Source organism: Ovis canadensis, chromosome X (assembly GCF_042477335.2).
Source record: "Ovis canadensis isolate MfBH-ARS-UI-01 breed Bighorn chromosome X, ARS-UI_OviCan_v2, whole genome shotgun sequence".
NCBI lineage: Eukaryota > Metazoa > Chordata > Mammalia > Artiodactyla > Bovidae > Ovis > Ovis canadensis.
In genome coordinates, this window is record NC_091727.1 from 140,474,598 (window position 1) to 140,495,624 (window position 21,027).

Sequence of the window (21,027 nt, forward strand, 5' to 3'; positions counted from 1 at the left end):
TTTGCTCTCTGGTTCCTCTGCCTTTTCTAAATTCAGCTTGAACATGAGGAAGTTCACGGTTCACGTATTGCTGAAGCCTGGCTTGGACAATTTTGAGCATTACTTTACTAGCATGTGAGATGAGTGCAATCGTGTGGTAGTTTGAGCATTCTTTGGCATTTCCTTTCTTGGGATTGGAATGAAAACTGACCTTTTCCAGTCCTGTGGCCACTGCTGAGTTTTCCAAATTTGCAGGCATATTGAGTGCAGCACTATCACACCATCATCTTTTAGAATTTGAAATAGCTCAACTGGAATTCCATCACCTCCACAATCCACAAGCTTTGTTCATAGTGATGCTTCCTAAGGCCCACTTGACTTCACATTCCAGGATGTCTGGCTCTAGGTGAGTTATCACACCATCATGATTATCTGGGTCATGAAGCTCTTTTTGGTACAGTTCTTCTGTGTATTCTTGCCACCTCTTCTTAATATCTTCTGCTTCTGTTAGGTCCATATCATTTCTGTCCTTTATCGAGCCCATCTTTGCATGAAATGTTCCCTTGGTATCTCTAATTATCCTGAAGAGATCTTTAGTCTTTCCCATTTTGTTGTTTTCCTCTATTTCTTTGCATGGATCACTGAGGAAGGCTTTCTTATCTCTTCTTGCTCTTCTTTGGAACTTTGCATTCATGCCCAGACACATACTAATCAAACTAACAAAGATTAAACACAAAGAAAGAATATTAAAAGCAGCAAGAGAAAAGCAACAAATAACATAAAAGGAAACCCCATATGTTTAACAGCTGATCTTTCAGAAGAAACTCTGCAGGCCAGAAGGAAATGGCAGGATATATTTATAGTAATGAAAGGGAAATATCTACAACTAAGATTACTCTACTGCCAAGGATCTCATTCAAAATTGTGGGGGAACTTAAAAGCTTTTTAGACAAGCAAAAGTTAAGAGAATTCAGTAAAACCGAACCAGCTTTACCACAAATGTTAAAGGAACTTATATAATCAGGAAATATAAGAGAAGAAAAAGATCTACAAGAGAAAAGAGAAGAAGATTGCCAGGAGAAATAGCAATAACCTCTGATACACAGATGACACCACCCTTATGGCAGAAAGCAAAGAACTAAAGAGCCTCTTGATGAATGTGAAAGAGGAGAGTAAAAAGTTGGCTTAAAACTCAACATTCAGAAAACAAAGATGATGTCATCCAGTCCCATCACTTCATGGCAAATAGATGGGGAAACAATGTAAACAGTGAGAGACTTTATTTGGGGGGCTCCAAAATCACTGAAGATGGTGACTGCAACCATGGAATTAAAAGATGCTTGCTCCCTGGAAGAAAAGCTATGACCAACCTAGACAGCATATTCAAAAGCAGAGACATTACTTTACCGACAAAATTCTGTATAGTCAAGGCTATGGTTTTTCCAGTAGTCATGTATGGATGTGAGAGTTGGACTATAAAGAAAGCTGAGCACTGAAGAATTGCTGTTTTTGAACTGTGGTGTTGGAGAAGACTCTTGAGAGTCCCTTGGACTGCAAGGAGATCCAACCAGTCCATCCTAAAGGAAATCAGTCCTGAATATTCATTGGAAGGACTGATGCTGAAGCTGAAACTCCAATACTTTGGCCACCTGATGCGAAGAACTGACTCATTGGAAAAGACCCTGATGCTGGGAAAGACTGAAGGCAGGAGGAGAAGGGGACGACAGAGGCTGAGATGGTTGCATGGCATCACCAACGCAATGGACATGAGTTTGAAGAGGCTCCAGGTGTTGGTGATGAACAGGGAGGCCTGGGGTGCTGCAGTCCATGGGGTCGCAAAGAGTCGGATACAACTGAGCAACTGAACTGAACTAAACTGAAACAATTAAGAAAATGGCAATAGGAATACACATATCAATAATTACTTTAAATGTAAACAGATTAAATGCTCAACCAAAAGATACAGACTGGCTGAATGGATATAAAAACAAGACCTATATATATGCTGTCTACAAGAAATCTACTTCAGACCTAAAGACACATATAGACTGAAAGTGAGAGGATGGAAAAATATATTTCATGCAAATGGAAAGCAAAAGAAAGCTGGAGTAGCAATCCTCATGTAAGATAAAATAGACCTTAAAATGAAGCAGATTACAAGAGATAAGGAAGGACAGTACTAATGGTCAAGGGATCAATCCAACAGGAAGACATAACAATTATAAATATCTGCGCACTCAACACTGGAGCACCTCAATACATAGAGAAACACTAACAGACAGAAAAGGAGAAATTGACAGTAACACAATAATGGTAGGAGACTTTAATGCCTCATTTACACCAATGGACAGATCATCAAAACAGAAAATTAACAAGGAAACACAAGTCTTAAATGATATATTAGATGAGACAAATCTCATTGATATCTTCAGAACATTCCATCCAAAAGAAGAATACACTTTCTTCTCAAGCGTACATGGAACATTCTCTAGGACAGACTACATCCTGGGTCACAAAGCAAACCTCAGTAAATTTAAGAAAATTGTAATCATATCATGCATCTTTTCTGACCACAATGCTATGAGACTAAATATCAATTACAAAAGAAAAAACACTGTATAAAACACAAACACATGGAGATTAAACAATATATTTCTAAATAAAGAATAGGTTACTAAAGAAATCAAAAGGGAAATCAAAAAGTTCCCAGAAAATAAATGACAATGAAAACACAACTCCTCAAAATCTATGGGATACAGCAAAAGCAGTTCTAAGAGCGAAGTTTATAGCAAAACATTCCTACCTCAAGAAACAAAAAAAAAAAAAATTGGATAGACAACTTAGTTTCCACCTAAAACAACTGGAAAAAGAAGAACCAAAAAACCCCAAAAGTAGTAGATGGGAAGAAATCATAAAGATCATATCAGAAATAAATGATAAATGAAAAAAAAAGAAAGAAAGTTAGTAAAGGTTAATAAAACTAAAAGCTGGTTCTTTGAGAAGATAAACAAAATTGACAAAGCTTTAGCCACACTTTTTAAGAAAATAAGAGAGAAGAATCAAATCAATAAAATTAGAAAATGAAACAGGAGAGGTTACAACAGACAATGTGGAAATACAACAGATTATAGGAAACTATAATGAACAAGTATATGGCAATAAAATGGATAACCTGGAAGAAATGAACAGAATCTTAGTAAAGATCATTCTTCCAAGACTGAACCAGGAAGAAATGGAAAGTATGAACAAATCAATTACAAGCACTGAAATCAAAACTGTGCCCAAAAATCTCCCAAAAAACAAAACCCCAGGGCCAGATGGCTTCATAGGGGAATTCTACCAAACATTTAGAAAAGAGCTAATGCCTATCCTTCTAAAATTCTTTCAAAAAAAAACTGCAGAGAAAGGAACACTTCCAAATTCATTCTATAAGGCCACCATCACCCTGATGCCAAAACCAGACAAAGACAACACGGAAAAAGAAAACTAAAGGCCAATATCACTGATGAACATAGATGCAGAAAAAGCCTTTGACAAAATTTTAAGACACTGATGAAAGGAATCAAAGATGAAATAAACAGATAAAGATATATTCCATGTTCCTGGGAAGGAAGAATCAATATTGTGAAAATGACTATACCACCAAATGCAATCTACAGATTCAACATGATCCTATCAAATTACCAGTGGCATTTTTCACAGAACTAGAACAAAAAATTTCACAATTCATATGGAAACACAAAAGACCCTGAATAGCCAAAGCAATCTTGAGAAAGAAGAATGAAGCTGGAGGAATCAACCTTCCTGACTTCAGATTATACTACAAGGGTACAGTCATCAAGACAGTATGGTACTGGCACAAAAACAGAAATATAGATCAATGGAATAAGATAGAAAGCCCAGAAATAAACCCATGCACCTATGGGCACCTTATTTTTGACAAAGGAAGAAAGGATATACAATGGGGCAAAGTGGTGTTGGGAAAACTGGACATCTACATGTAAAACAATGAAAGTAAAATACCTCCTAGCACCATACACAATGATAAACTCAGAATGGATTAAAGACCTAAATGTAAGACAAGAAACTATAAAACCCTTAGAGGAAATCATAGGCAGAACACTCAACATAAATCAAAGCAAGATCCTCTACGACCCTTGTCCTAGAGTAATGGAAATAAAAACAAAAGTAAACAAGTGGGACATGATTAAACCTAAAAGTTTTTGCACAGCAAAGGAAACTATAAACAAGGTGAGAAGACAACCCTCAGAATGAGAGAAAATAATAGCAAATGAAATGACTGACAAAGGATTAATTTCCAAAATATACAATCAACTCATTCAACTCAAAAGCAGAAAAACACACAATCCAATCAAAAAGTGTGAAAAAGACCTAAACAGACATTTCTCCAAAGAAGACATACAGATGGCTAACAAACACATGAAAAGATGCTTAACATCACTTATTATTAGAGAAATGCAAATCAAAACTACAATGAGATATCACCTCCCACCATTCAGGATGGCCATCATCTAAAAGTCTACAAATGCTGGAGAGGGTGCAGAGAAAAAGGAACGCTCTTGCACTGTTGGTGGGAATGTAAGTTTATATAGCCACTTTGGAAGATGGTATGGAGATTCCTTAAAAAACTAGGAATAAAACCACCATATGACCCACCAATCCCACTCCTAGACACATATACCCCAATGTTCATTGCAGCACTATTTGCAATAGCTCAAACATGGAAGCAACCTAGATGTCCATCAACAGATGAATGTATAAAGAAGTTGTTGTATTTATACACAATGGACTATTACTCAGCCATAAAAAGGAACACATCTGAGTCATTTCTAATGAGGTGGATGAACCTAGAGCCTATTATACAGAGTGAAGTAAGTCAGAAAGACAAATACTGTATACTAACACATATATATGGAATCTAGAAAGATGGTACTGAAGAATTTATTTGCAGAGCAGCAATGGAGAAACAGACACAGAGAAGAGACTTATGGACACGGGGAGAAGGGAGGAGAGGGTGACATGGATGGATAGAGTAACATGGAAACTTAATATGTGAAATAGCCAATGGGAATTTCCTGTATGTCTCAGGGAACTCAAACAGGGGCTGTGTATCAAACTAGGGGGTGGAATGGGGAAGGAGATTGGAGGGAGTTTCAAGAGGGAGGGGACATATGTATACCTATGGCTGATTCATGTTGAGGTTTGACAGAAAACAACAAAGTTTTGTAAAGCAATTATCCTTCAATTAAAAAATAAACTTTTTTAAAATTTTATTTTATTATTATTATTTTTTTTTTACTTTACAATATTGTATTGGTTTTGCCATACATCAACATGAATCTGCCATGGGTGTACACGTGTTCCCAATCCTGAACTTTAACATTTTTAAAAAAAAACAGGATGTTAACGAACTGCCGAGTGTTCCCATACAGACAGGGGATAGATGCATGTAAAAGTGCAGCTAGAGGTGAAATCTGAAAAGATCACAAAGAGAATAGGGAGCAATCTGAAAATTTGAGGGGTAGCAGCAGCATTTCTGGTAACCACATACAGCATTTGTGGGTGAGCGTGAGAGCAAAGACTAGGAGAGTATTGAGGAGGCAACAACAATCAACAGGAGTGTTACATGATGGGTCTGAAATTAGGGGAGAGAACTGAGAGTTATTTAGGAGAAATAATCAACAGAACTTGATAACTGATTATGGAGAAACTGGTAATCTTGCAGTGGCTTCCGGCACAGGTCATTGGATTGTTTATGTTGTCACAGCCAGAAATATAGGCAGGTTCTTGCCCACATTAAAATAAGCTCTAGATTCATTTATTGCCCCAAACTCTGTTATTTAACCCTATCCTTCTACACCTAAGCCTCCAGTTTAACGCAGGGCCTCACTGACTCTCACATGTCTCCTAGCTAGCCCCCTAAACAAACGTCTATCCCAATCTAATATTTCTCAAAGTGTGCTCTTTATTCTAACTAATCAGGATGTCCTGTGGTGCTTGATAAAAATGCAGAATTCTTGGCCTTATTCCAGACCCCATGAGGGACAAAATTTGTATTTTGATACTTTCAACTTTGAGAACCATTAGCATGATCCAGCCTACCTACTACTGTCCAATTTATTTTTCTTAAACTCTGTTTTCCTCATGTCACTTGCTTGCTCAAACTGATTTCTAATCTTTTACCTGGACTTTAAGATCTTCTTTTAACTTGATTTTTTAATCTTTCCAATATACATTTTTGTTCTGTACAAAATCAACCTCATTTCTCATTTCTTCCTTCTCGCCCACCTGTCGTACCCTCTCCCAAATACAATTTGGTTCTCTTTCCAAGCTTTTGCATTGAATATTACTTCCACAATCTGAGAGCTTTTCCATCATTTCCCCTCTCCTGTCAAATCCCAACCACCATATCCTGAAAGTCTAGCAATCTGCATGGATTTTTCTCTAATCAGTCTAACCCACCTTATGTCTCCTGCCTGGTACATAATATTGCTATGGCACAATTAACAGGTACAATTTAACGTTTGATTATTTCAACATATATTACTGCAATGATAAGGTTTTATTCTTATTTTCCAGTCATTAGGGCACCTAGCACAGTTCTTGGTACACAATAAGCACTAAAGAAATATTTGCTGATTTTGGAAATCATCCCAAAAGATGGATGGCATTTTCCCCCCAATGTCACATGAACCTGTTAGGTAGGTAGAATGGGAAACAGGAGTCCAGAATGGCGGTGGCTAAAAGATAAGGAAGGGAAAACCCACAAAAATAGAACAAAGGAAGGTTTGAGGGCTGGAGTGAGGACCTCAGGTAGAACAAACACTCCTGGCTAGCCCAATTTACACAGGGCAGGCCCGGCGGGGGGAGAAAGCAGATAGAAAGAGAAGCCTGAGGGAATCTCTCTTTCTCTCTCTCTTTCTCTCTCTCTCTCGATGGATTTTCCTGCTATTTTCTAAATAAAATGGAGCTGTAACACTGAGCTGAAACACTGATTTGTCTAAGAGCTATAACATGGTCTGTTCGTGACCTGAGAGCTATAACACGGTCTGTCCAAGACCCGAGAGCTGTGACACACCAGGGCTTTAATGTCCGTCACTCCAAACCTTTGTTGTGACGAGACAGAACCAAGGAGCATACACTCGCCTGACAAAGACAAAAAGAGGACTTCAATTTTTAAAAGCAAAACAAGTGTAAATATATTCACTATGCTAGATACCTGGTGATGTTAAAGAGAATGTTTTCTGGGGCAGGGGGCAGGGGAGGGTGGATAAATTGGGAGACTGGGACTGACATACATACACTACGATGGGAGTGTGCATGCGCAGTCGTGTCCAACTCTTTGCGACCCCATGGACTGCAGCCCACCAGACTCCTCTGTCCATGGGATTCTCCAGGCAAGAATACTGGAGTGGGTAGCCGTGCCTTCCTTCAGGGGATCTTCACGACTCAGGGTCGAACCCACATCTGCGTCTCCTGCATTGGCAGGTAGATTCTTTATCACTGTGCCACCTCAGGAAGCCCATATACACACTAGTATATATAAAATAGATAGCTTATAAGAACCTGCTGCATAGCACCAGACATTCTACTCGATACTCCGTAATGGTCTGTATGAGAAAAGAATCTGAGAAACAGTGGATATATGGATATGAATAACTGATTTACTTTTCAGTACATCTGAAACTAACACAACACTGTAAATCCACTAAACTCCAATAGATATTTTTAAAAAAGATAATGTTTCTTGGCCTGTTTTCTATACAGACTGCTTAATCATGAAGGCAAGGTAATTACAAATAGCTCTTAATTAAAATACAGGCCACTTTTGGTGTACTGATGTAATAGCATATCATGTAATTGTGGTACTGCAATGTAGTGTCTCGTGTATATAAGCTTTAGATCAGCAGTCCCCAACCTTTTTGGCACCAGGGACCAGTTTCATGGAAGACTATTTTTCCACAGACTGGGATAGGTGAGGATGAGTTCAGGAATATTCAACCACATTGCATTTATTGTGTACTTTATTGCTAATCTAATACCATCGCTGATCTGACTGGAAGTACTGGTCTGCAGCCTGGAGATTGCGGACCCCTGCTTAGATAACAGCAACTGAAAGAACCTTAAAAGATAATGCAAGCCAATCACTTCAATTCAACTACTTAATAACTGAACCTCAGAGAAATTATATGACTTGCCGAAAGTCACAAAGCTGATGAGTAGCACCCAGCAAAGATAAGCACCCAGGCCTCCTGACTGAACACCAAAGGTTGCTTTCATTACACCATGTGCTCAGAGATACTAAAGTCAAAGTAAGATGCTTCAGTAAGAATTTCTGTTAGCATAAATGAAACTTTTAGGAGTCTCTCCCTGCTATCCTGAAAAGCTGAGGTAAAACACACCTCAGAATCGTAAAGACTGACACAGGCACAGTTCCAAAAAAATTTTTTTAAAGAAGTAAAACTTTCTAAGACAAAATATACAATCATATTCCAGTTCTAAAGTATTTCCCAGAGCCACAGGAAAAATACTTACATAGTTAAATTCTAATCATGTGATCTTAACATTCATCTTACTACTTTGGTAATATATACACCAAAAGAAGAACCAAACACATAACATACTAGGAGCAAAAATCACTCAATCTCCAAAAGCACGAATTCACATCTAAGGGTAAAACGCATCTTTGGTACTCACCATAACTTTACTTCCAACTATCTGCATGCAGAGGTCAACGGAGAGTAGTTATGGTATAAAAAAAAAAAAAACAAACAGCAACAGTATTAATAATCAGAAGCTTTTCATAGAAGTGTTTAGTAAATAGCACCTCTATGTGTACTTTTAATATTTTAGATCTAGAGGTTAAATACATCAGTACTGATTTCTACCATATTCCAAAAATGCATAAAGTTGGCAGAATAAAGATTCCCAAATAAAATTATTACCATTTGAGGATTTTTTTTAAGTTTTCTCTAATGGACTTCTCAACTAGTTGTAGTATAAATATCAAATAATGCAAGATTAAGTGCAATCAGGCATCAGATATTTTATCAGCCCACAACCTCTCAAAAAATTATCATGAGAAAATTGAATTTTATTCTAATATTGTTTTTTTTTTCTTTCCTTGTTTTAACAGGTATACTATTAAGCTTGAAGTTAGGTATTTTAGAATATAAATTTTGTACTTAAAGTCATGTGTTTAAGTTAATAAATAAACTTTAGGTTGAAAGCTTGAAATTTTATATTGTTATGAATTTAAGGTTTAAAATATTGTTTTATATTATACTTGAAAATTAAAAAGAAGATAGATTGCTTATGATTCTAGTTTTCTAGGTCATCCTAGCATTTCTATTATAACAACACAGTCTTCTATATAATGTGAAGACAAGCAGTTTGTATTTAAATATACTTATTCAGAAGGAGGAAATAGTTCAAAAATTACAGCCTCAATTGAGTTTTTCTTATGGTGAAGAGATAAGAGAATTCCTAAGAATTTGTGCTTAAGAAGGCAAGAATTAAAATCATAGTCCTAAAGTATAATTTTATGCCAGAATCCAAATAAAAATCATTGTTATCAGATTCCTACACTTGAATATCAAGTAATGTTCAAAAAAAGAGTTCATCCATAATCTAAAACTATTAATCTGATAGCACATATTATCAATACATGTTCTAATTATTAGCTAGTACTTTAAAGATAAAAACCAAATATAACTGAAATCCCAATAAGAATCCCAAGTTTAACAGGATACTACAAGATACAAAAAGAAACGACAGTTTCCTAATTAATTATTTCAGAGGACTCCATGAATCTCCAAATAGTAAAGCAGCTTTCTTAAATATTCATTCGAAAGACTATCTACAGACGGCGACTATTTAGTTGAATAAAAGCCTCTGTGGTGCCGTTAACAGTCTTCTGAAATGAAAGATACAATACTGACCTAAATTATTTCCTCCCACCAAAAAGAGGTCGTATTTGTCCCATGTTTATTTAGCACAGGCATGAAATTAAAAAAAAAAAAAAAAAGAATTGCAAGCCTGTCTTAACAATTTAAGCAGGTCTATAGTATTCTGATTGCAAAATGGCTGCATTTAGTTAAAGCATATACAGCAAACAGCTTAGATGAGCCAAGAAAAGCTGAAAGAAACTGGTCTGGTCATGTTTGGGTTCAGCTGTTTCACCGTATCCAGGTGATGTCTGGCAAAGACTTGAGAAAGTACGTACGTGAGAGTGGCAAAGGCAAAACCATTCATACGTGTGTGTGTATGCTCAGTCACTTCAGTCGTGTCTGACTCTGTGTGACCCTGTGGACTGTAGCCTGCCAGGCTCCTCCGTCCATGGGATTCTCCAGGCAATACTGGAGTGGGTTGCCATGCCTTTCTCTAGGCGACCTTCCTGACCCAGGGATCAAACCCATGTCTCTTGTGTCTCCTGCATTGGCAGGCAGGTTCTTTACCACTAGTGCCACCTGGGAAGCCAATGCATGTATACACACATACAAAAAGATATACTCCAAGTCTTAACTGCTTATGATGTATGTGTGTGTGCTTAGTCACTCAGCTGTGTCTGCCTCTTTGCAACCCCATGGACTGTAGCCTGCCAGGCTTCTCTGTCCATGGGATTCTCTAGGCAAGAATATTGGAGTGGTTGCCATGCCTTCCTCCAGGGGATCTTCCCAACCCAGGGATAGAACTCAGGTCTCCCACATTGCAGATAGATTCTTTACCATCTGAGCTGCCAGGAAAGCCTGCTTATGATATGGGCTTATCTGAAAATATTAAGCGATGTATTTGGTATCACTATTTTAAATTTTTTGCTACTGAGAGTTTTTTTAATCAATGCTACCTTTCAATGTATCTTCAAAAACTGTAACTTTACATATTTTTAAATCTCAACCTCAAAGACTGTGATTTAAGTTAGAAATAAATTAGTTTCTTAATATTCTCATATGGACACTGACATCTGGCAAACTAATGTTCAGATTTCAGTGACTAATTTTTTCCCCATTAAACGTCTATGCATATGTGCGCAGTGGCTCATTCATGTCTGACTTTTCGACCCCATGGACTGTAGCCCACCAGGCTCCTCCATCCATGGGATTCTCAAGACAAGAATATTGTAGTGATTTCCTTCTCCAGGGGATTTTCCTAACCCAGGGATCGAACCTGCATCTCCTGCTTGGCAGGCAGATTGTTTACTATCTGAACCACAAGGGAATACCCACATAAACATCTATATATACTGTTAAAATATAACATGCAAGATTCCCTCTAAATCATTGATGTCTTCTGCCTCTCAGGATTATGAATAGGTATGACAATGTTGCAATTTTTTTAACTTGTGGTTTTCATTTTATTTGAAATCCATTGACACTGTGTGCAATATACCATGACAGCTGCTGACAATGTGGAGGGCATGTTGGGATGCAAGCATGAATGTGTCACATTGCTGCCTTGAGGAATGTAGGTTTTGGGGATGGGAGTCAGACAAGGAGGAAGCCCATGGGAACCACACAGGGAAAAGGCAGGGACGCTGAGAGTGCATCTGCTCAGCACTTGTTTGGGGGCAGAGAAGCACAAAGCTTTGAAGGGGCGTGGGTTTGGGGTGATGCCAGGGTGAAGGTGAAGAGAACAAGAAAAGGCTGGGTGACATGAAGCCGCTGATGTTCGGTAGTGAGTTGGGCAGTAGTGAAGAGGGCAGGGAGGCCGGCAGATGTCACACTAAACAACCCAGTGAGTGCACGTGGCAATATTAACAAAGCTTGGTTTTCTACTTCTGAAAACTTATGTTGGTGCTGTGAAAACAAAGACTCTTCCAGATTATCTGTGGCCAAATTATCTACATGTACCCGGGCCTCCCTGGTGGCTTAGATGGTAAAGAATCTGCCTGCAATGCAGGAGACCCAGGTTTGATCCATGGGTTGGGAAGATCTCCTGGAGAAGGAAATGTCAAACCACTCCAGTATTTTTGGCGTGGGAAATACTGGGGATAGAGGAGCCTGCAGGGCTACAGTCCATGGAGCTGCAAAGAGTCAGAAATGACTTAGCAACTAAACAAGATCAAGACCATAACCACACTTGTTACAGAAAGCAAGAGTCCAGTTCCAGCAGAGAAGAGACTCTTTTCCACTCCCTTACTAAGTCCATTCATCACTGATAGAGTTACTCAAGGTACTTTTTCCTTTGCATTCACACAACATCTTCTATTATGGAATGTGAAGAGGAAAAAACTAAGCAATAGTTTTCATCATTATCTTTTAATTTCCTTTATATTCTCTTATCCCAGGCTAATTTTGGCATGATCAGTTACACAACAAAAGACTCCCCTTTGCTTTAGAAACAGGTTTTGCGTCTAAACCCATGTATTAGTTTCATCTGGCATTACTGTCCTTCCCACAAACCCAGGAGAATGACGGATATTGCTTATTGAGTACATATTTTGTTTTTCAATTCCATATAAAATGATGAAAGCAGGTGTTAAAGGGGGAAACGTACAATTTATGTTTAAATTTAACTATAATTTTCACATTTTACATATGACTTATGATAAAACATTTTTCTACCAGGTACTCTAGTCCTTAAATTTGCTTTTACTTCAAGATAAAAGTTCTGACTATTTGCAAAACAATTTCATAAAGCAGTGGTTACAATCATATCTACTTTAAATGTGGAAGCATTTTTAATCACTGTGTCAATATAACAACAAAAAAGCATAAAAGACTATGACATGCAAAGTATCCTTAAAGACTAATAAAAGCCAGCAGGATGGAACCCTTAGTTACACATAGATAAATGGTCATAGGTGACATTATAATTCATGCAAATTTTATTGTCATGGTCACAAAGAGATCGCAAAAGATGAGAGGATGGTTTGTCAGTAAATGGCATCCCTCTCACCTTCAAAAGGAAATAACATATGCAATTTTCTTTGTTTTCACCACCGAACACAGTACTAACAATTGTCTCTCCAAAGTGAGAAAACTTTAAAACATGCTTATCAATAGGCTTTCTTTCATCATATTTAGTCCATGAAAAATACAAGCAAATAAAACATATAACCTTAGAGCACTAATGAAAGTTCTAGACGCATGTCAAGTGACATTTGTGTGCTAAAGGAAGCAAATAAGGATCATATACTAAATAGTGATTCGTATCGATTTTGAGACTAATGCCTTTAGTATAGAGTTTTCATGTCTTTTGAGAAATTTTCAATTTCCATTTTTCAAATAAATCAATTCAAGACAGCTCAGCCAACGTTTACCCCAAGTTTAGCATTTTAATCTGAAAAATGAGTATATAAATCAGTGTGCTTTTTTTCAGTCAGTTAAAGAGGAAACATTACGAAGATAAATGAAAACAAGTTCTACATAGAGACTAAGTCAAAATCAAAAGGTTAAGAAGTAAGAGCTTCATACAATTTTCATTATATTCAGTTCCGCTTACGCAAACAAAAACAACAAATGAGCCAGAGACAATAACAAAATCTTGCCGTTAAAATCAGCACCTAATTATTTATATATAATTATCTGTACTTTGCACTCAGATATAACTATATAGATTTACTAGTGTATTTGCCTTTAGGTATTTGAAAAATAACACTGCATGTACACCCTGCATTTCCTAAAGCATTTTACTGGGAACAATAACTTGAAGGCAAAAATGAGAAGAGATTCATCAGAATTTCAAAGTAAAACCCTATGCCTCACCTAATTCTATTGAAAATGAGGCTCAAGGTAAATTTCACTTATCACTTGAAACACATTTCTGCCCTTGGACACCAGAAGCAAATTAAAAAACATGCTGTTGTTCTGCTATGGCAGAGCTACAATGCATTATGTTTAAATAGTTCAGCATTCAGATTTAGCTTACTTAAAGTACAATATGGAATCAATACAATTGTAGAACTCAGACAAAATGCATCGGTAATTGCCACTGCAATTACTGTACTGAAATAGCATTAATAGGATAGCCAAGTAATTTTAGCATATATTTTGCCAAAGAAGAACTATTTTATTCACTGGTCAACTTTTTAAATTTAAAAAATGTATGCCTTAAATGTAAATGCATGTGTGTAATATACATGTCACACAAACATAAAATCACTGTGTGTGTACATATATAACATATATAACACATATGTTGTATGTTATATATGTACACATTCATAGTGATTTTATGAACTCTGTGAAAAGCTTCTTCTTTACAGAAATGTAAAAGATACAGTCCACTATTTCAAAAAATATTTTTTGTTACAAAAATAAATCAAATTTCCAGACTCTTTTTGGAAGCACTTTAGGAAATAAACAAAGCAATATATTCCACTAAAACACGAAGGTTTTCCTGCTGCAGACAAGCCTTTTCAATGAATCTAATTTTAATTCTTTTGAGACTCAAATAGATTTCATTAAAGTTCCTATTAAACACCTTCCTTTATGTTAAATTAAGCTGTAGAAGAACAATTACGAGGTTGTTTACATAGGTAGCATCACAAAAAATAAAAACAAACTGCTAATTTAAAAAATTGCTATAAATTTCAAGTAAGCAAATACCAGACATATAACTTTAATGTAAACTTAGTTAAATCTTGTGACTTGGCTATGTTTGTCCTTCCTCAAAATGTGAAGTGTTCCTATAACAAATTGTATATTAAGTGGAATAACTACAAATTGCTATTTGTTAGTAAGTGAACAAAACCTCAGCTCCAAAATTTAACCGGATTAACTCAGAGCCAACTATTCTTAGTCTGTTTTGTTTATAAGAATGGAAATCTCTCTTTAAGAACAGTTTTGAAATATATATATATATATAATGTATTAAAGTACCTATATACACTTCTTTTATGAAGTCTATGTAAGTACACTGAGGCAAGAACTTGGAGATCTGAAGTTTGTTTCTTTTAAGCAGATAATGCTAAGCTCATTATATGGATGCTGGAAGAATCTCACTACTTACAGATTTGGCAGTAGCAGAAATATACTGGACGACCATCTCACGCTTGGTGGTAAAATCTTTGTTTCGTAAAGGAGCTTTTCGCTCTTCATTAAGGTTCATGTCCTCCTGTTAAAAATATTGATTGTATTAGCAAATTTCTGCTTATGAGTTTCAAAGGTGATTAACAAGTATTTAGCAACAAAGTTCTACTGTATATCAAAAGGAATTATATTCAATATCCTATAATAAACTATAATATAAAAGGATATGACAAAGAATATATATGTATGCCTAAATCTCTGTGCTGTACAGTACAAATTAACACAACATTGTAAATCAACTATACTTCAACAAAATACACTTTAAAAAAGAAAAATTAATGTTCTCTGTATTAAAATAGTAAGTCATGCTCTATCAACAACCATCATTTTTCGGCTCCTTCATTATTATTTTTCACTCTATATACCCTAATGTCATATAAATTTTACCATATATTTATGGTTCATATTGCTACCTACTCAATGAGTAGAAATAAGAAAAAAATTTTAACTATTCCACAGAATAAACTGGCAGTTTATAGCATAGATATACATCATAAAACTTTAGCAAAGTTATTTTTTTTTTACCCGGATAGAAAAATAAACAAATAAACACTTTACTACTTGGCATATGTTCCCTTAGGATAATTATTATCTAGAAGAGCAAATACAATTTGTAAGTTATAGGAAATATATATCTACAATATGTTACTGAAGAAAGATTCATGTGAAGCTGCTGAATTGGGGGAAAACATCAGAAACATAGTTACCTGCATTGGGATAAAAAAGACCACTAACTGGAAAGAAAAATATTCAGTTACAACATATCGTTTTGAGGTTCAATAAGGTTTGATTTGGTTGGAAATGTTCCTTTATATTGTGATACACAGACATATAACATTTTCACTAGATAAATCATTTTTTCTTCATTTTGAAACTCATGTTAACCCCTAAAACATATTCAGACACACTTGAAGGGTCATAACACCAAATTGGAAAGGACTATACCTCCAAAATCAACATCAAATGAAAAGACAATATACAGGATGTGTGAAAATGTTTACAAGTCATACATCTGATATGGGGCTTGTAGCCAAAGTATAAAAAGAAGCCTTACAAATCAACAATAGACAAATAACCCAACTACAAGTGGACAAAGGATTTGAACAGACATTTCTCTAAAGAAGCCATACAAATGGCCAATAAGCACATGAGTTTCAACATCACTATTCACCAAGGAAATGCAAATCAAAACCACAGTGAGACACCACTTCACTCCCACAGTAATTAAGGCTATGACAGAAAAGATAATAGCAATTGTTGGTGAGGATGTGGAGAAACTGGAACCCTTACACACTGATGGTAGGAATATGAGATGAGATAGCCACTTTGGAAAATAGTCTAGTAGTTCTTCAAAAAGTTATACATAGAGTTACCACATGACTCAGCTTATACCCAAGACAAATGAAAACAGATGTCCACACAAAAACTTGTACTTGAATGTTCATAGCAGAAACATTAGAATGGAAACAATTCAAATGTCCATCAAATTATGAATGGATAAAAAAGTGTCATATGTCCATAATATGGACTATTATTCAGCCACAAAGACGAATGAAGTACTGATACATTCTATACTCCATGGATGAAAATTGAAATCACATTATGCTAAATGAAAGAAGTAGATCACAAAAGGCCATACATTACGTGATTCCATTTATACTAAATATCCAGAACAGGCAAACCTATAGAGGTTTGTGAATCAGTGGCTGTCAGGGGCAGGGCAAGAGGGGATGGGAGAACTGGGCTGTGACTGCCAACAGGTATGGTGCTTCATTTGTGGGTGATAAAAATGTTCTAAGAGTGAATGTTGTGATGGTTGCACGACTCTTTGAATACATGAAGAAAAAAAAAACACTGAACTGTATACTTTAAGAGGATGAATTTTATGGCTTCTGAATGGTATCTTGATTTTTTAAAACAAGAAAAAGAAATCAGTATTTTTATCCCTTTACTTGCTTAGTAATTCTAAACATTACTAGTTTTTAATCAACTAAACGAATGGACAAAGAAAAATACTATAATAATTTTAAAAAAATCATGTATGAGAACGTGGGGGAAAAAACAAAGGATCCATAAAAAGTAATCAGACTGCATCTATGTGTTGAATAGTAACTTCAATGACACCAGTATCTCATGATATATAGTTGCACTCACTGCAGTGACTCCTACAATGATTAATTCATAATCAATACCTATAAATTTCATGTATATATACCTGACCCCCCTTCCCAATTATCTCTATCACTGTCTCTACCTCTACTTTTCCTATCTTATTTCATTTCTCATTTGTATATCTTACTTGTTAATGATTTACTTGAAGCCAGGCTCTCTTTCTCTCTCAAAGGCCAGATCTAGCATTGTTGAATCAGAGTGAGAATACACAGAAATGAGGCTGGATAGCACTTTATAAAGTCCACAGATATTCACCTATGTTCTGTGTCCACTTCAACTAACAGGGAACTCACTACCTCCACACGCAGTCCTTCCCATTATAGGGTGGTTTAACTTTTGCCAAGTTTTACTTTGGAGGACTGGATCTGAAATATGTACAACAAAATATTAACATCATGTTAAGGTGGCAAGATCATATCATTATTTTTTCTTCTCTACTTTCTAAATTTTGACTCACTTATTTACTGAACTCACTATGCACCACCTGAGGAGAAGGTAATGGCTATCCACACAGGTATTCTTGCCTGGAGAGTTCCATGGACAGAGGAGCCTAGTGGGCTTACGGTCCATGGGGTTGCAGAGTCGGACATGACTGAGCGACTAACACTTTCACTTTACCACGCACCACAGAAAATGCTAGGTGGGGAGTGAAAATTTGAAAGAGTGCTTGAGCCCATGAATTAAATGAGTTATTATTTGTGAAGTTCTTAAAACAATGCCTGATATTTAGTAAATGCTAATTTGTCTGTTAAATTAATAAAAATAAACAATTCATAGTATAGTAGGGATGGAGAAGGAAATGGCGACCCACTCTGGTATTCTTGTCTGGAAAATTTCCATGGACAGAGGAGCCTGGCAGCTACAGTCCATTGGGTCGCCCAGAGTCAGCCAGGATTGGCTGAGTGAGTCCATGTAGTAGGCAAGAGTGATACGTAAACATATCAGTGTAACCGAGGCATGTACAGGATGTCTTAGAACACAGAGGACAGGTGGGAAAGACAAAAGAGAAGTCTTCATCAGATTTGGGTCTCAATTGAAGAGAAAAACCTGAGTGAAGGCCAAGAAATTAGCTACCAGACCACAGAAGGCTTCTGTCATGGTTGGCTGCCCAGTAGCACTTGAACACACCTGCTATAATTTTAAACACCCACCCGGTATCAGCCCCACCAATGAAGAATCCAAGAAAGCCACATTTATCAGTCTCTGAACTACTTCACTTTCACTTTTCACTTCCATGCATTGCAGAAGGAAATGGCAACCACTCCAGTGTTCTTGCCTGGAGAATCCCAGGGACAGGGGAGCCTTGTGGGCTGCCGTCTATGGGGTCGCACAGAGTCGGACACGACTGAAGCAACTTAGCAGCAGCAGCAGCAGCAGCAGCAGCTATCCCTTATGACAAAACAGTAAGATGGCTTAGTGGTCATCCATGAAATGGATGCATATGGGGTATAGATCCACCCATGTTTTGCTAGCATGGGTGGCCACAGAGGTGACGTGGATATGGAATCGATGGCAGCGGACACACGTTTTTCATCACAACAACTTGACAAACTGGTTCTGGCAACAGTAGCAAACAAAGTGGCAACAGCTCCTTCATCAGATCATGTTTCGGCTGTGTGGTTCTGGAAGGTATTCGTATATTTAGATTACCTGGAGCCTGTTTTGCAACCCTTCTGGTTCACATCTCTTTATGTGTGTTTGTGTGTGTGTATAAATATTCTATCTAAATTAATCAGAATAAATTATCTTATGTTTAATAATCTGGGCTATTGAAGTAACTCAAGTAATAATAATGAAGTGAAGTCGCTCAGTCGTGTCCGACTCTTTGCGACCCCATGGACTGTAACCCACCAGGCTCCGCAGTCCATGGAATTTTCCAGGCAAGAGTACTGGAGTGGGTTGCCATTTCCTTCTCCACAAGTAATAATAATAAGACTCCAAACTAAGATGGATGGTAGATTGGACAGAAGGAATAAACAGAAGGAACCTGTAAATATTACATGAAGACAATACTCTCTGGTAGGTAGGGTAAAGTATACCTACCAGTTTCAATTTATCTTCATGTGGCATGGTTAAGCATCTCCCTCAAATACCCTGTGGTTTGATAAATCCAAAGAAGGAAAGGATTTCCACGTCCTTCACCTTGAAATACTATACTTCTCAATTCAGCCTCTGATTTTATGACTTTATTGGCAAGTACATCATTCTGCTAAATCATATTTTGTTTGTTTCCATCAAAATCTCTAAATACTGCTCATATATGCTAGACTATGTCTCTACCATCTCATAACATTCTGGTTAAATTATAGTCTCCTGCAAATAGCATGAATCTGTATCCCCAAGTAGTATCAACTCTGAAACACTGACAAGATTGAGTGTCTGTACTTGTACACTCCACAGTCAGGCCTTAGAGTGTGGTAATGCCACCGCTGGCAATCTCTACATAGACAGTCTGCTCGCCTTCCAGTGACATTTTTTTTTTTTTTGGAAGGATAATTGCTTTACAGAATTTTGTTATTTTCTGTCAAACCTCAACATGAATCAGCCATAGGTATACATTCTGCGTTACCATACACCTCCAATTCAATTTTTAATGACACAGGGCAAAGATCATGCTATCAAAAGTAGAATCATGGAGGCAGGCAGGATAATAATGAGAATATGGAGAATACAGACCTCAGAGGAATGTCAAGATTAAGTGCGATCATGCACCCAAGCCTGGTGTATATTAGCTAGCCATCAAAGAATGTTTGTGCTATTATTCATGTTCATGTTCTTATTACTTCCCTAGTCTCATTTCTTTCATTACCACTGTTCATCTTACCCCTTGTGTTTGAATAACACAAGATTACTCATCGTTTTTCTACACACGCTATGCTCTTACAAATTTCCATTACTTTGTTCATGATGCTGTTCTCTCTGCCTAGAATGCTGTTGACTTCAGCACCCTCTCCCTCTGTTAACTCCCATCTCCTCCCACCCTACCCAAATCCATATCAGGCTAACTCATATACCTCTGCTAATTCTTCAGATTTCCCTCAAAGCACCTCGTTTAGAAGTGACCATCTTCACACTATTCTTCCATACTAATTTCATATACTATAGCACTTAAAATGAAACTATAATAAATCCACCTACCTTAAACTATAAACTGAGGGCCAAAACTAGGTTCTTTTTTTAATCTTTGTATTGCCAAGCAAACAGTATGCAATCCTGGAACGCACCAAGCATTTAATAAATATTTTCTGAACCAATGTGGTATTTAGGAATTTTTCTCTAAATACTTTAACTTGCTTTACGGCCACAAACATTTTTATACCTATAAAGCTGCTGCATAGGTTGATTGGGAATAGGTACCATTCACACGAACACAGGAAACCATAATGACTTATCTTATTCTTACACAAAGCAGCAGCATACTACTAATTAGGCAGCTAATACTTCCAAATCATTAACTCCAGCTTTATAATAGAATCATAAAATTAAATAGAGCAATATTCATAATTCAATACTAATTCTGAACAATGTAACTGAATATGAAACTATACTAAACACACTGAGTTTTTTTTATTTTTATTGAAATATAGTTGATTTACAATGTTGTATTAGTTTCAGGTATACAGTAAAGTGATTAGTTTTATAAATATATATATGTATATATACACACACACACTTTTCAGATTCTTTTCCATTATACTTTATTACAAGACATTGAGTATATTTTCCTGTACTATACAGTAGGTCTTTGTTGGTTATCTATATTATATACAGTAATTTTAAACAGACTGAGTTCTCATAGTACACAGAACACAAAAGCAAGCTT

The 21,027-nt window shown here is 36.6% G+C and overlaps 1 protein-coding gene across 6 annotated transcripts in view; it reads right to left on the reverse strand.

Annotated features, from left to right (window-relative positions):
* The window catches only part of DIAPH2 (diaphanous related formin 2), a 968,993-nt gene that overhangs the window by 867,314 nt on the left and 80,652 nt on the right, over window positions 1-21,027 (reverse strand). For 4 of the 6 annotated variants that reach the window (XM_070291115.1, XM_070291113.1, XM_070291116.1 and 1 more), the window contains 2 exons: window positions 14,953-15,057; window positions 8,698-8,718 (listed from right to left, as the gene is read on the reverse strand). In XM_070291115.1, coding sequence (XP_070147216.1) covers window positions 8,698-8,718; window positions 14,953-15,057 — 126 coding nt within the window. The remainder of the gene's footprint in view (window positions 1-8,697; window positions 8,719-14,952; window positions 15,058-21,027) is intronic. The other 2 variants (XM_070291114.1, XM_070291117.1) reach the window with 1 other exon arrangement.